General features: G+C 40.9%; 1 protein-coding gene across 1 annotated transcript; it reads right to left on the bottom strand.

The window, feature by feature from the left end:
• Positions 1–2877: 2877 nt before the first annotated feature.
• axdnd1 (axonemal dynein light chain domain containing 1) lies at positions 2878–16011 on the bottom strand (the record flags this gene model as incomplete). Its single annotated transcript, XM_079221580.1, is given in 30 exon segments — positions 2878–3000; positions 3004–3069; positions 3073–3133; positions 3710–3786; positions 4746–4924; positions 6887–6955; positions 7069–7208; positions 7631–7722; positions 7841–7942; positions 8658–8732; positions 9071–9214; positions 9349–9439; positions 9709–9899; positions 10140–10233; positions 10529–10745; positions 11087–11321; positions 11567–11636; positions 11825–11991; positions 12115–12216; positions 12444–12564; positions 12651–12755; positions 12971–13111; positions 13383–13504; positions 13818–13926; positions 14113–14169; positions 14240–14325; positions 14844–14937; positions 15286–15389; positions 15462–15619; positions 15948–16011. Coding segments are annotated over 30 exon segments (3456 nt in total).
• Positions 16012–16252: the final 241 nt, after the last annotated feature.

The following is a 16252-nucleotide window of genomic DNA, read 5'->3' as shown; positions in this document are numbered from 1 at the left end:
CTGGGGAAGCAAGATGACAGATGGAACAAAGCATGACAACACTGTACAACCTGAAATGCAGTCCTCAATGCTAAAATAAAGTTACAAATGCTGGAGTATTGTTTGCTTTGAGTGGGTTTTAACTTCTATTAACATTTTATAAACACAAAACTATATGGTCAAATTTTGCCCTGAGACTCACAATTATATATATATATTAAAGACAATGTTAGAAAATGTGTGCAGTTGGTGTCATGGCGTTTAATTAGAACCTATTCGGCCATCTTTAAGCGTCACCACACATACTTACAATAGGTACAACATAAGGTCCAATAAACCTTCTTGGGATAATGTGAACGCACTACACCGTGAATACGAGGAAGAACAAGTCTGTTCAGCTCCAGTTTGCTGCGCAGACACACACACCACCCAATGCACACAACTCAACTGTTGAATAGCAAACGAGTGGTTAGCGTCCAACGCTCTGGGGTTGAGCAAGACATCCAGTATCCCGAATGCCGTTAACTTTTTTTTTTTTTTCATTTATTCACGTAAATTAGCGTTGTCTTTAAAAGCGGGGGCCGACCAGAACAGGCCTGTCGTGAAAAAAATAGTGGACACCTTACCTCAAATGTTAATTTGTTGGTTTCCTGACTCACTCTGCACACCTGCTGCTAACAGACCACCGCGCACGTTGTTAGACAGCCACGCACGAGTAACGTCAAAACTGCAAAAGAAAACAAAAGGGACCATGAAATTTGTAGTCAACGAGTGAGTTATCTGCGCCAAAACCTTGCTCACAAATAGCGTACAATAAATCAAAACACAAAGCCGTCATTGGTTAGTTCAATTCAAATTGCCACGCAAACTCTTGCAGTCAAGTTACCGTGTCAGTACTGCGTGGGCGTAGCAGCAATGATGAGAAACATTAGTTAAATAAAAAGAAAACAACCACACAACTCGTGCACATTGACTTACTTTCATCATCAGTGCGGTAACACTATGAATTAGAGCTGGATGATATGGCTAAGAATATTATGTATACGTTTTCAAGCGTTGATGTACAGATTTCAAAAACTAAACTACTGCTCGGTTACCTGAAGAAGCAGCAGCGCCCCCTGTTGTTTGGAAAGAGAAGTGAAGAAGCTCACAGAACATTAGCCCTCGCCAGGTGTCCAATCCAGGTGCTGCTGACCAGGTCGGACTAACTTCTTTTATTTATTTTATTCCGTCAATTTGTCAGGGGCACATTCAAATAGTCTGTTATTATGATATTATTATCGGCCAAATCTGAATCTGCAAACTAAGTTAACAGTCGCAAGACCAATCATAAATGTAGTGGAGTGAAAAGTATAACGTTGCCCTCTGAAATTAAGTATGAAGTTGTATAAAACTGAAAAAGTACCGAAAGCCTCCACTCAAATGCATCTGTAGCAAACCGTCTTTATGATTTATAATTTACAAATTCACAAAGCTTTAGTTTGTCACTTCTGTCTTTGTGCTGTATTTGCAGTCGGTGTGTTTATTTCTTTATGGTTTGGTTGCTATCATTCGTCTTTTTGAGAACTTTTGGGGATTTTTTTTTTCTTCATTACTTTTTTGGAAAAGGTTATTTGTTGGACGGGGCTTCAGTCTTAAGTTTCTTCTGAGTGGGTTATTTTGGTGTCTTATTTGTTTTTCTTTTCTGTTTTTCAGTTGTAGTTTTTTTGGGAGTATTATTTATTTTGTACATGATTATTAGGATTATTGTCCTGTAAATATTGTGAAAATAGCATTGAAAAGAAGTAATTCAAGTGTTTCAATTTGTATTTCTTTTATAATAATAGATAGAAGAAGAAAAAATGCCGGATTTCCTCTGAACTCGGTGGAGAAAGATAGAAATGACGAGCTGTGATTTGACAGTGTGCAATTTTTAGTTTAATTAAGCATCTATGAGGGAGGATACTGTGTTACTTCCTGTAAAAACAGAGAAAAAACACCATCAGCTCTTGGGAAAGGAGAGGCCGAAGTCTGCACATTCCCAATGGAGACACTGTGACTCCCTCAGCTCCGATGACACAATTTGTCCCAGTAATTACCTTTGAATGGCTTTGGCTTTACACGCATAACCCAACACATGCACCCAGTGACACAAATATTTAGAGGTTTTTAATGCAATTAGTATGCCTGTTTTATATTTTACATGACATTCACTCAAGTAGCATGTTCTATACATGGAGTAAAAGTTAACTTTTCCCTTCAGGACAGCCACTGGCATGCACCTTCACTAAGTTTCCAAAGCAATGATGTCAGTTATTTTAGTGAGCTACAGAACGGTATAGTAGATACGCTGAGAAATGTGAGGATGCATAGGACTATTGTAATAGTTGATGATATTTCTGTGAATCAAAAGCTTCCAAGCTGTAACCGCTAAAGAAAACCAACAACTTGATACGGTTGTTGTTGTATTTTACCCTTGTGAGAGCTTTTTGATGAAAATGAGCAAATAATAATGCTAATAAATTAAACTGAATATGGCTGAAGTAAACTTATCCATAAATCTCTGGATGTTTTGAGTTTATGTCTGTGAAGGCCTTTCTGAATCTGGGAGAATAGATGAAGAGATTTGCATGCAGATCAGGAGATGACCATTACATGATAATGAATCATTTTACCGTATCTTGACGTTTTCCCACATTATTATCCTTACTTAATGTTTGGTTGGCTGCTTTTACAACATAAAACCTATTGAATATCATGCTTACTAAAGTTCAGTGACCTGAAATTATTTGAAAAACAGAGGTGGTGGGTGTCACTCCCACTGCTGTCCTACTCCCTCAAACAGTCAGCCTAACATACCATCCATGTAGTCGGTGTGATCACCACAGTAGAGAGCAACACCACTGACTCCAGCTACTTTCACCCAAAAAGAAAACCATCCACTAGCCCGTCGAGCAGAAACATCCCAGCAGCCATCACTCCTATGCTCTTCACTGCAGAGCCTCCGGCCAGAATGGAGAAGTCTTCTGATGTCCACCCTGGTCACCCATCGAGATCCAGAATAACGCCCAGTAGAGAGAGAGAGAGCGGAGCCTCTGTGCCTCCCAGAAGTCACAGACAAAGGCCATCGAAGGCAGGCCGGGTCCCCGGTGCATCATCAGTGAGGAAAGAGAGGCTGCAGAAGGAGAAGCTGGAGACAAACAAGGTGAAAGTGGAGCAGGAGGAGACAGAAGTGAAGGTGAGAACCACCGTGGTGGACATAGACAGCGTGAGAGACAAGGAGGTCAAGGAGGAGAACGTGGTGCTCCTGGAAGCAGCAGAGCAGGAGGAAGGTAAGTCAAAGCCTGAAGGAAAGCCTGGCACATTTTATATGCAGTTGGGAAAAGCTCAACAGTGGTTTTATTTGAGTTATTGTTTAGTTGTTCCCAGTTCGTTCTTCGGATAAATGAAGATGTAATCGTGTAATCAGGGAATGTATTTGTTGAATTTCTTGAAGCGTACATTATATAAAATAAATTACAGATAATTAAATAAATAGTATTGTGAATTCAACAATGATATGATACACATAAATAAAATGTTCATTTACATCATTCTTCTTGGTATTGACAAATCATAACTAAAGCAAGTGTCTCGGGAAATCTTTGGAGCTTGAAAATGTAATTATAAGGATATTTAATCTGAGTATCTTGGTTGGGTTTCTTCAAACAAAGTGTGTATTTGGATCTCTGCAGGTCTGAAGCACAAGAACCTGGGAGTGTTTGAGTGGCTGCTGATGGTCTTCGTCTTTGCTCTGGTTCTCCTCATCCTCCCTCTTTCCATCTGGTTCTGTGTCAAAGTACGAAACACACCACAGACCCAACAGCTTTTAAGCATGACAATGGGCTATTTTAGAGTCAGGATTTTCATCTTATATCCAATATTTCATTTCTAATGCAATGCACTCATAGCCAACTTAACACTACTGTCTAATACTTTCTGACTCCATTGTTATTGTAAAAAAGTATTGTATAAAACACTGAGTCAGTGCAGCCATCATTGTCTTCCATCACATGGACTGACTGATGTCTGTCATGTGGATTGACAGATAGTGAGGGAGCATGAGAGAGCAGTGATCTTCAGACTGGGTCATCTACTGCGAGGAAGACCCAGAGGACCAGGTTATCACCAATTACTGTTCTTTTTTTCATGCAACACAGTTGACTTGTCATTTCTGAGGCTGTGTCAGTTGGCTGGCTTGTGATCATACAGCTAAATCGTGTTAAGTTTGGACGACCCTCTATTAGTTCAATTTCTTTAGTCATCATCGTCAACCCTCCTCCCTCCAGGCCTTCTGTTCTTCCTTCCACTCCTTGATGTGTGTCACAAGGTGGACATTCGACTGACAATGCTGAAGGTTCCTCCTCACACGGTACAGAACAATTCCCATTTAGCTCCATTTAGCTCTTAAAAATGATTACCGTACACAGTATATGCTCTTTGCTTTCCCTGAAAATGTCACAGTTCATGAAGAGATCAGACCCTTTTGTCCCTTATTGGTACATTTCATTAGCTACTTTCACTTAGGTATCTTCACAGACGTTTACAATAAAGCAGGATTCCATCTTTGTTGCCCGGTGTTTCTCAACCTTTTCGGATGATGAGTAAATGAAGTGCCCCCCGCTGAAGTAATTAACTAGACAGTGATGAGGGTTTCATTTAATTAGACTGCTGACTTCTGATATGTCTCTACCCAGGTGGTGACAAAGGACTTAGTGAGGCCGGAGCTCAGTGCAGTGTGTTATTACCAGATAGAGAACGTGGCTTTGTGCAGCGCAGCTCTGTCCAGTCTGACCACAGTGCTGCAGACTCTGGTCCAGGCAGCGGTCAGAGACATCCTCGCCCAGCACACATTCAGCCACATCCTGCTGAACAGGAGGAAGATCGGACAGCAGATACAAGCAGCTGTTGACTCTGTTGCTTGCCGCTGGGGCATCAAGGTGGAGAGAGCAGACATGTAAGACTGAAGATAAAGAAAGATAATGTATTGTATAACCTTCCTTGGCAGCATCTTTCTCAGTTCATGAGTTTCATTGGAAGACAAGACTTAAAAGCACAAAACAAATCCTGTGCATTCTGGTCTACCTCACGTTACTGTGGGTATAGCATCTAGTCTTCATGCTCCTTCTACACTGGGTGACCATTTATGATTGTAGCTCTTGCAGGGACTGCCAGCAATTCCTGATATTAACGGCTGATGCTTTAAATGGCTAAAGAGAATCAAGAAGAAACCAGCCCTGACCAGGCTGATTTTGTACATTACAAAGGGATAGCGGGGATTCAGAAAAAATGCATCACCTTCTATGTGCAAAGTATTTTTCCTCTGAAATCTTTGATTTTTCCAGGTAAATCACAAAAAGGAATGTAGAGATTTGTAGTGTACTGTGATCTTCCTGCTGACCAGGCTTTTGTTTGATTTCCTGTCAGAGACGAGCTCAGTTTTCCTGTGGATTTACAGCAGAGTCTGGCAGAGGCTGCAGCCAGGAGACAACACCAGGTCAGAGTAAGTACACCAGCTTGTTATAAATGATAATATGAATATTATGTGTTTATGTTCATCGATTTTCAGTTTTTTTGGTCAAATATTGGCATTTAACTAAAGATGAATTTAACTTTATTATTATCAGAATTATTTAAAAACAAGATGATAAGTAGAAATACCCAGAAAGACCTCTATGTTTACGATTAGAACAGGTCTAACTTTGGCTGATCCTTGTAGTAGTATAAAAGACAGTAGCTGACACAAAGGATTGCTCATGGCTGAGCTCTGTTCCGATGCCTTCCAACACTGCTCAATGGACGACGGTTTCTGTTTCCATTTGAAACCATTTTGCTGTTTTTCCAGCCCAGAGCACAGCCTTAGTTTAGCCTGTGAACTGAAGTTTATCTCTGCCAGTGAGATCTTTTCTGCATTTCTTGTAATATTTCTGTACAGAAAACATGTTTCCAACAGCAGTCCTTCTCTCCCCCAGGTAAACGCAGCAGAAGGGGAGAGAGATGCCTGGGAGGGGTTCAGGGCTTCTCTCCGTCTCCTCCAGCCTGCCCTGGTCCTTCCACTCCTGCAAGATCTCCTGAGCGTGACTCCTGACCTCTCATCCCTGCCACCCCCTCCTCCCCCTGCTGTCGAAGGAGAGGGTGGGACGCCAGAGGGAGAACCAGATACAGACTCACCAATGATGTGACTGTTGTGACGTGAAAGTTTATCATTGTTGAAATGTTATATTTCATTCACCTTACAGAGGCGAGTGTGAACCATTCTCATCTTATAGTAGAGCGTTGGAAGATTTTGATCACGGTAAAGTTAGTAGCCTTCATGATTTTTTATTTAAGTACAAATATGAGTTGGTAATCAATGTTTTCCTCAATGCTTTATCAGTGAATGGACATGTTGACAATGTCCATGTAATGAGTGAAGGAACTTTATTTTTTTCCTTTACATGGAGTCAGACATAGCACATGGTTAAACAAAACCACATCAAGCCATTATATAAATGATAACATCGTTATATTCATTCTCAGACAACAGACTAGCAATATGGATATTGGACAACATCCTGATCGTGGCAATTTCGTTTTTTTACTTCCTATGTGTTACACTAATTTGTAAACATCTGAAACAGCACATGTGCTGGTAGTATGATGCAGAAGTCCTAATACCTTAGATGGTTTTGTTTTACTGGTTTTATGAATGTGAATGTGATGGACTACAGGCAATAAGCCCTGTTACAACACAGAAAATACATTAAACACTCAAATGTATTTAAAACATAGTTCACCCAACATTTAATGGAGAGTTCCATACATACATATAAAGTTCTGACATTTCCTGATCACATGTCAGATCACCGTTTCTTGGTCTTTTTAGTGCTGCTTGTTGGTTTGGCTTCAGCTGCAGTTTTCTTTGGAGGAGCTGGAGTTGTTACTGGTCGTGGGGAGAGTGATGGTGTGTTCTTTCTCTCTGCAACAAAAACAAATGTACTGTACTGCATGCCCTACCTTTACGCTTTAATACTGTATTATTGTCTCTATGTCTCACTTATAAGATTATAGAATATTTTGTTCAAGCAGTACCTTCATTACTGTTGGGCTTCAAACTGGGCCGACCCTGCAGTTGTCTCTCCAGGTCCTGAATCGTCTCCAGCGCTGCTTGCAGGGCTTCCTCGGCCTTAAGGGCTCGCTGCTCGGTGCTCTGGACACGCAGCTCTGAATCACTGAAACAAACATGGAGAGAAATCTAACCTGGATGTCTTTTGCACAGCCACAGGTCCACTCTCCATTCTGAACAAACACAAACTCAGCTAATCTGTGGACATTTAACAAACTTATTTCCAAAGGTAATACAAAAGCATAGATGTTCAGTCACGGTGGTAAATGCTACTCATGCTAGCCCCCCAGTGGTTATTTTAAATAATACTTGGCACTATTGAGCTTATAGCCAACGAGTGTTTAAAACAGTACATGAACAACCTGGATATCTATTGACTGTTATCTTTTTTGGAACAGTCATGGAAAAAATATTGACAGCTTGACATATATGGGGGGAAAAACATAGATTTCCCCATTCAAGGTGATGTGATTGATATCAGGTCACATTACAAAAGTGTCCCACTTAACGTTAGGAGAGTTAACTTACTGCAGTTCCTGTTGCAGTAAACATATTGTGGTCAGATCACTAAAAGCTTTCTGGGCTTCATCTGTTGCTGGAGACACAACCAGCTCCTCAGTCTGACAGACAGAGACAGACAGACAGATGGTCAGAGAGACGGACAGTTTGTTCAGCTCTATACACGGTCAAAGGCATGGCACTAACATTGGAAAAAAATGCGTGATTTCATTTTCTGACCCCATTCAGGTGGACCCGGCTCTCCCCCAGCTTTCTTTGTGTAATGTTTCCATCATAGCTTATCAGCTTCACTACTGGGGTCTCAAAAACCGTTAGCTCCCCCTGCAGGACAACAACAACAACAACACTGTTATTTTTAGCAAGTAAGTCTTGTTCATACTGTACCAAGAACATGTGAAACAAGCTGTGTTCCTTTAAAAATATTTGTAAAATCCACTGTAATCATTAAGAGTTTATTGAATTCCTTAAAACGCTTCTGTCTTCAACACAATTCTACAAACTCCAAGATACTCCAAAGCTCATAACCATCACAATAAACCATGAATGTGTGATTTTACTGTTCCAAAACAGATTTATTTTTCACTAATGGTCAGACTACAATCTGAATAGACTTGTTAGAAACTATATTAATACCTGATAAACCTCTTGTTGTGTATCGTGTCCTTCAGCAGTGCCCTGAGGAGAAACACGAGTACCATCATTGCCCTCATCATTAGCATCATGATTATTATTAAATTGGTAACAGTTGTTGAAGATCTCATCCCCAGCATTCTCATTTTGACCAAACAGGATGCATGTTATACAAAAAAGGGAAACCAAGCGTCTAAGTTAATGTCATTAATCAACCAACATAATAGTTCTTTATACTGTAGTCTAGGCCACACATATCCAACATTATATATATATATATATATATATATATATATATATATATATATATATATATATATATATATATATATATATATATAGTCTAATGGTTACAGGATGTCATTGAGCTTTTTACTCGTACTCCACAGCTGTTAAAATGACTCACCTCTCTCGGTTCTGCCTCGGTCTCATCTTTAAATTCACCGTCCGCTTTAGGCTCTGCTGAAACCTCTTTGTTCACCTACAAACACACACAAAACCAAAAAACACATTTTGTTCCTCTTGCAATTTTCAGATGAAGTGATCACAATTGATTTGGGTAACATCAGATCTTGACTACAGTAAAAACTACTACTCGATCAATGGCAATCTCTCCTCTGAAGTCCGTTCACTGTAGTATCAGTATCACTGTCAGTCAACTGACACCAGACTTTCAAGTAATTTCTCCAATAATGAAGAGATAACCAAGTTAAAATATAATAATAAACCACAGCCATGACCATCTTCAGAAAATATGTTTTAAAGTCAAAATTCCAATGAGGTCTATCCATGTGGGTTGTATGTTAATCGATTCCTCACCAGACTCTCCATGCTCTCTGCTGGAGAGACCAGGACATCGACGCTGGAGGCGGGGTCAGCCTGTTGGACAGGCAGCTCTACAGGACCACCTGTCACTCCTGAGAGCAGGATTATACTAGTCTCCACCCAATCAGTGCACTCCTTCTGAGGACGGACAAGACAACAGCACGCACAGTACCCATGTAGGTTTGTTTAGCGCATCTTGTATGTATAAACATGTAGCCCTGATGTTACTATCAATTCTTTGCCATCTATTTAATAGTTTCTCATAACTTTACCTGCAGCTTTCTGCACTCATTCATCTCATCTTCACTCACGACTTCAAGTGGGTTCTGCAGAATCTGCTCTTCCAGAATCCGTTTGTAAGAGCTGGAGTCAAAAACAAACATTTCCTGATTAGTAAATCTTAGAAAACAATCCCCTCTACTGATCCTTTACATTTTAGAGTAATTAAACATACTTAGCCATCATTAAATGTGTGTGTTGTTAGTTATACTGTAGAGTGTGAAAAGGTTATCACTGCCCTCTGATTCAGTTCAGTACTTACTTATTGTACTTATTGGACACATTGTGAGTTACATTGGTTAACAGCATCTGCATAACTATAAATTGTTAAAAGAAAAAAGGTAAAAAACTACCTGCTGATGTGTATGGAAAAAAAGTTCAGTTTCTCGGTTAGCATCTTGACATCCTTATCCAGTGTCTGTGGTGAGATGTTTGTAATGTAGCAGTGCTCCTGTTCCTGGTCGTGGTCTTCACTGTGCTCAGGTACCGTGATGAGCAACAGATCCAACATCCAACGGGTCTGTCCCATGTGAATAGAACTGACCTGACAGGAGAGGAAACACTCAAACTCAAGATGTAACTTCCAGCAAACAAAGACACTCAGAACGTTGTAACTTTGTTTTTACCCTGTACGAGTTGCTGAGACACAACTTGTTAGGAGGGGCTTTGATCATTCAGGTTTTGGAGCTGATATGTTTGTTGCAAAATATTTGATGGAAATGTAAGTGACATTGTAGTTTTTGCAACATTTGATGTGAGTTGACTAAATCTGGTTGGTACTGACCTCCTCACTGATTTTCTGGTTCTCACCATCAGTGAAGTTGAACAGGCTGGTTATGAACTCCTGCACTTTGTCTAACGCCTCTTCTGTCTCTGTACTGTTTGAACAAACAAACACACAAACAGGTAAATAAGTATTTACATTTCAGTATCAAATTGTATTTCTTTTTCCAATGTGCTCAATAAAATTGTCTTTCAAAACTATTTTTCTCACCAGCAATAATAAAATGTGTTTAAAATAAGAGACTTAGGTTGTCCAAGGACATTTTCTTACCAATGGTTCGTAAACACATAAAGAATACCATTTTTGTTGTACTAAAGAAAATTGAAAAGTCTCAAATTGACAAATGGTTTCTGCCTTTTCATTAAATCCATTGTTTAAAACAAACTTACAATATGTCTGGCTTATTTTTGTCCTTTTCGTTCTCTGTCTGCATGCTAGAGACATTCTTAAAGACTTTTTCAGCCAAACTCTTCCAATTTTGCAGAACCTTCTCCAGCTCCAGCCAGTCAGAAACAGGCATTATTTCCGGTTGATCAATTTCTGCACCAAGCTTGGAAATCTGGGACTCCATCAACCCGAGCAGAGACATCATCTGTCCGTGGATCCCTGAAACAGCATGACTGGAATCAGTTTCAACACTTAAGTCCATATCTTAAGGACTGTATCTCACAATAATGCCTACTAAAACATCAAGAAAAAACAAGAGAGACAGATATATGAAGGTTCTGTGCGTGTGTCAGCATCACACCGTGACATTCACCAAGGTCCTGATTTGCAGCTGTCAGCAGTTCTGTTTGTTTACAGATCTCCATTTGGACTGCACTCAAGCAAAAACTAAAGCAGTGCCAAGTGAAAGTGTATACTGTACTTAACTGTCTGTAGGCCTCAAAATCACCGTTTCTAGCTCATTTTGAATTATTCAAAAATGTCAGTCTATCAGCCCTCACCATTCTCTCCACTGACTTGGGTGTCCAGCTGTTTCAGGATCTCAGATAGGACCGTGTCCAGCTCTCTTAGGGCCTGTTGGCCTCCACGGGGTTCACCATCGAGAGAAGCGTGTCTTCTGAACAGCCCAAGGCTTACGTTCAGCCATCTTTCCAGGATACTGCCAAGCTGGCCGAGTGTCTGCTGCCAGCAGAGCAGCGTCTCACCTTGATAGCTGTCACACTGGAGGGCCAATGTCTGCAGAGAAACAGAACACGGGGGAGGACTTTGGGATACGAAAATTAAGCTCGGCCGTTGACTAGACATACGTATGACCCAAATTTCAACATATCCACTTGATAATTGGAAAAATGGCAAAAATATACGCATGCTTTAAAAAAAAAGCTTTTCCTACTATAGGACAACATCAAGCCAAAATGTTAAATACATAGACAGATAGAAATCATCCATGACCACGACGAGTAGTAAATGTACTGTCTTACATTTGACCAGTCCTTCATATCAGCATGGAACCTTTCCAAAGAAGTGATCTCATATTCTGGTTGAGGACAGCTTGAAAGAGAGTAAGAGCAGGTTTGGCAAAATACACACACAGATCAATCTGTTCTTTCTTAAATTGCTCTCAATTACTTTGATGATCATAGACAGGGCAGTTTTCCCGAAAATCATATATATTTTTTAATTAATGGTTAATCATGAAACCTTACATAATCTCCCTGCGTATCTTATCTTATCCTTACTTGTTCTGCGTGGTGCAGAAGGCGAGCCACTTGGCGATGCCTTGCTGGATTGCACTGATCTCTTCACACTGAGCATGCCGATTCTTCTTTAGCTGGGACATGAACACGGTCAGCTGCGCTTTCCAGTGGTCAGTAAACTCCATGAGGATTGTCAGGTCATCTGTGTCCTAAAGCAGGATGGTCACTATCATAGTTAGAGTGTAATGGAACCACCAGGAATATTTCCAGAAAGTCATCTGGGGCGTTTGAGTAATACAGAAAGTGTTCAGAAATAGGAACTGCATTGTTACCTTCAAACTGAGGTAAAGGCTGCATTGCTCAGCTGTCTTGAACCAGCTCTGCTCAATGATATGAAGCCGATGGATCAGCTGCAGCTTCTTCAAACTGATCACCTGACAATCACAGAGACATGTTATCCTTACAACCCAAAACTCACTGTGAGCAACAATGTTGGCCATAGCTATTTATATAATAAAATAATCCATATAAATATTCTGATTGTGCTAGGAAAGTCAGTTCATCTATTATCTATTTAGCATAACAGCGCATCAAAACACAAACAACTAATACATGATGTGAGTCCAATTGAAAGAAGAAAACAACATCATGGCTCACACACCTTGAGGCCGAGGCAGAAGGTGAGCTGGCTCCAGCAGTCTCTCTCCTCAGTCATCTGGACCAGCTGAGCCTCAAGGCGACCCCTCTGCAGCTCATACAGTTCGTGGTAACCCTGCACCACACTGAGAAGAGCACATGGACCATTTGAAAAGGAACATCTGGTCACATGTTGTACTACGTATTCATTCCTACTGTACGAGGGACTGACTCTGAGTTGGTCTGAGTCTGCTCGAGTGCCCCAGCCAGCTGTCGGTAAGCGCGCTGCGCCTGCTGGGAAACAGAGGCATCATGGTCTCTCATTCTGGACAGCTCCCTGTGAAGAGGATGCACACCCATAAACATATCCACAGAAAGGTTAGCCAACACATTTCTTATATTTACATATTGTAATGAATGCTATTATGTAATATTCATGCATTCATTATTTACTCTTTGAATATAATCACTCTTTGAACACGTTCCAGTGCTTAACAGCACAGAGTCCTTTCATCCATCATGAACGAGCAGCCTGACACCTGACCTACGTACGTGTTGAGCCTCTGGATGGATGTCTTGATGTGGTGGATCTCCTCAGTAAGTCGGCGGTCCAGAGCTCGCTGTGCCACTACCTCAGTGTGCAGAGCCTTCAGTTGGCTGGGGATTCGCTCGAGCAGGGTTTGGTAGCGCTGCCTGGACACACAGACACAAGAGCTGCTGTGAAAAAGGGGCTTCTGGGGGCATTGCTGGAAAAGATTTTCTGAAAATATCCCAAACTATCCGTTAAAATATCTTTCAGAATTAACTTGAGGTCACAAAAATGTTAATACAGTTGCAGAATGATGGCTCATTTTACGAGTTCTTATCTACATCCATATTTCCAAAATCTGGTGTAAAGACTCATGCAACTCCCTCCACATTGTTTTTACCATTTAAATGCCATCCTAGTGTATTGGCTGCTAACCTGAGTTTGGCAAGCAGCTGTCCTCTCTCAGCACAGCCCACGCTGACCTGTCGAATCAGTTCATGGAAAACAATGTTGTAGATGCTCTGCTCAACCTGCACCAGCTCCAGCAGACCCTTCATCTGTAAAACATGCCAATGCACTGTTTATAATATGTATAGCTGGCTATACAAAAATAAAAATCTCCATGCACATTTGTTTTTCATATAAAGCTTTTACATTATAACAGAACGATTTCCAGTTGCACCCTCAGTCCACTTGGCACTTCAAATCCTATATACTCCTGTATACACCAACTCCTGTATAAAATTAGCCCAAAAGCCTGATGTTGCACTAGTTTGTATTTTTCTCTGTACATACAGCAAATGCAGCACTAGTGTCAGCTATAGAGGCACACAGCAGAACTGTGTACTTTCTGCTTGTCTATCTGCCGACCTGGGAGAGCTCTGTCAGCTCCTCAATCTGCTGATCCACTCCGGCTTTCTCCAGCATGTCATCCATCATCGTCATCAGCTGGATCACTTCCAGTCTGCCACTGGGCCTCCTGGACACACAGAACATACACACATCCCTTATCTTACCAGGACTTTGGCTACCTTAAGGAACACCGTGCTATTACTTCCTACTATTAAGCTTTACCATTACTAATTTAGACGACAAAATCTCCAAGTGAAGTCTACTCGACAAAAATGTATCTGTAAATTAGACAAATTCATATATTTGAACTCACAATGAAGGGAAGACCCGTAGCTTCTGCTCATCGTCCTGAAGCTGCACTGTGAACGCACTGAGAAGAGAAGCAACATAAGCGGTTGTTTAAATTACAAAAATAAAAACACATAAGAAAATAGACTCACTCCTCGAAGAACTCAAGACTCCGCAGCCCTTTGTTTTTCACAATGTGATATTCTTCCGGGATCAGACTTTCTGCGACACTCAAGTTCTAAAAGACAGAGTGGCTGTGGTTATTACCTCACACTGTGAACTTGTATACATAAATATATGGCAATAACTGTGAATGTAAAGTCAATGCCATTACAGTAAAGTTACATGTATCTGTAAGACAACTGTAAAACCTTCTACTACTGAATATAAGAAAAGCTATTTGAATTTCTCTATTGACTTTTACTTTTGAATTATTATTGTCTTTTATTATCAGTACAAGGCAAAAGAAAATACACTAATAGAAAAACATGTTTTCTAAACTTTTAACACTGATCTAAATGTACAGAAATACTGTAGCTTGAGTTTGCATGGTTTCCCTTTATGTGCTTCTACAAATAAGTACTGTAGCACTGCTTCAATGTTGGGTTGTACCACACATGCTGCTCAGAAAGAAACTATCAGGTAGGTTATGATATATAAGACATTTGAATTTCGGCACATTCTAAGGCCTTACATATTTTTGCCATAAAGGGTTAAAAGGCCAGAAAGTCAATCAGGTAATCTGAGACAGTTTACCTGTGTTTCTCCAATGCCACTTCTGTCAGTCAGTGGTGGGAGGGGGGTCGTCTTCTTCTGGGTCACCATAGCATCACACAGGAACGAAATATCCCTGTATGGACGTCGTCCAAACAGAAGAGAAAAATAAAGAAAACAAGCACATAGTGTCTGAGGTTATCTGCAGATTGCAGAAAGCCAAGGTTAAGACCCTTTGAGACATCTAATGTTGCCCTGATTCGAGAGCAATAATATAATTATGCAATTACAGATAACTATTGTTGTATGTAAATCCAAACAGGGTTTGTATTAATGCTCAAGAGTTAACATGCATGTTGCAGTAATGACTGTAATACAGTAAATGCAAGATGACAAAACACCACAGTTTGATATTAATTTCAAATTAGATTTTTGGATAAACTCCATGTTGCAACAACAACATTGTTATGTTGGTCCAGCTGACCTTCCTGCTCCAGTCAGGGATGTTGGCTGCTCTAGAAAGAATTTGTATTTCTTGCGTCCGAGCTGGTGATGCCAGACTGCATCCGGTCGTCTGATCCCACAGCCCTGTACACAGAATCAATTTAGGAACTGCCACAGAGAAATACCCTTCTTGGGATCAATGGCGGTAGAATATACCTTGCAGTGTCGATGGTGTGCAGTGTGCCCCAGCGTGCTCCTGCTGCTGACAGTGGAGGTGAGGCTGACCAGCAGTTCATCTGGGAGGATGTGGTTGTTGTGAACAGGAGGCTGTGTCTTCCTGCTCTCTGCTGGGACTTGGAAATTCAGTTCCATAACTGAGAAAAACAAATAAAACTCAAAACAAACCAGTAGGTGTATAAGTCACCTTGCTATGAGGGGATGCACATTTATACTCTTTAATATCACACAACAAGTATGCACACATCTTCCTATGGGGATGAACACTATTGTCATGATGAATGAGATGAGGATGCATCATTGTGTTGGTTTGAGGGGGAAAGGTATAACTTGTATTCATCTTTAAGAAACAGACAAATAGCTGTAATCATTACTGCAGAAGTTAGTGGCTGAGCTTCCAGTGGGGTGATGATGTCCTAGCATTAGCTAACGACCAGCTAGCTGAGCCCCCGCTGAGTGTCCCACCTCTGGCGTCCAGCTCCGGCCTCGATGAACTCGGCGCTGAGTTGGCTCTCATGGACGCGGACATCCTGGACTCACGGCGGAGATGTTACAGTGAGGTTTGCGAAACAAAATTCTCAAACGTTGACGAAGTTATGTGGACGAGAAGATAGTTTTATTTGCCTAAAATAACGAACCCGTCTCTTCCGCTCTTCCCCAGGGTCTAACTTCCTGGTCGCGTTGCCATGGAAACACTCAACGCTTTCCACGGGCACTGACGACGTTTTTTTTATTTATTTGTATTGATCATAGCCTGAATATACATGTAG

The sequence above is a fragment of the Taurulus bubalis genome, assembly GCF_910589615.1.
Source record: "Taurulus bubalis genome assembly, chromosome: 7".
NCBI classification, from domain to species: domain Eukaryota; kingdom Metazoa; phylum Chordata; class Actinopteri; order Perciformes; family Cottidae; genus Taurulus; species Taurulus bubalis.
Note: the sequence above shows the minus strand (reverse complement) of the source record. Positions and strands in the feature narration are given on the sequence as shown.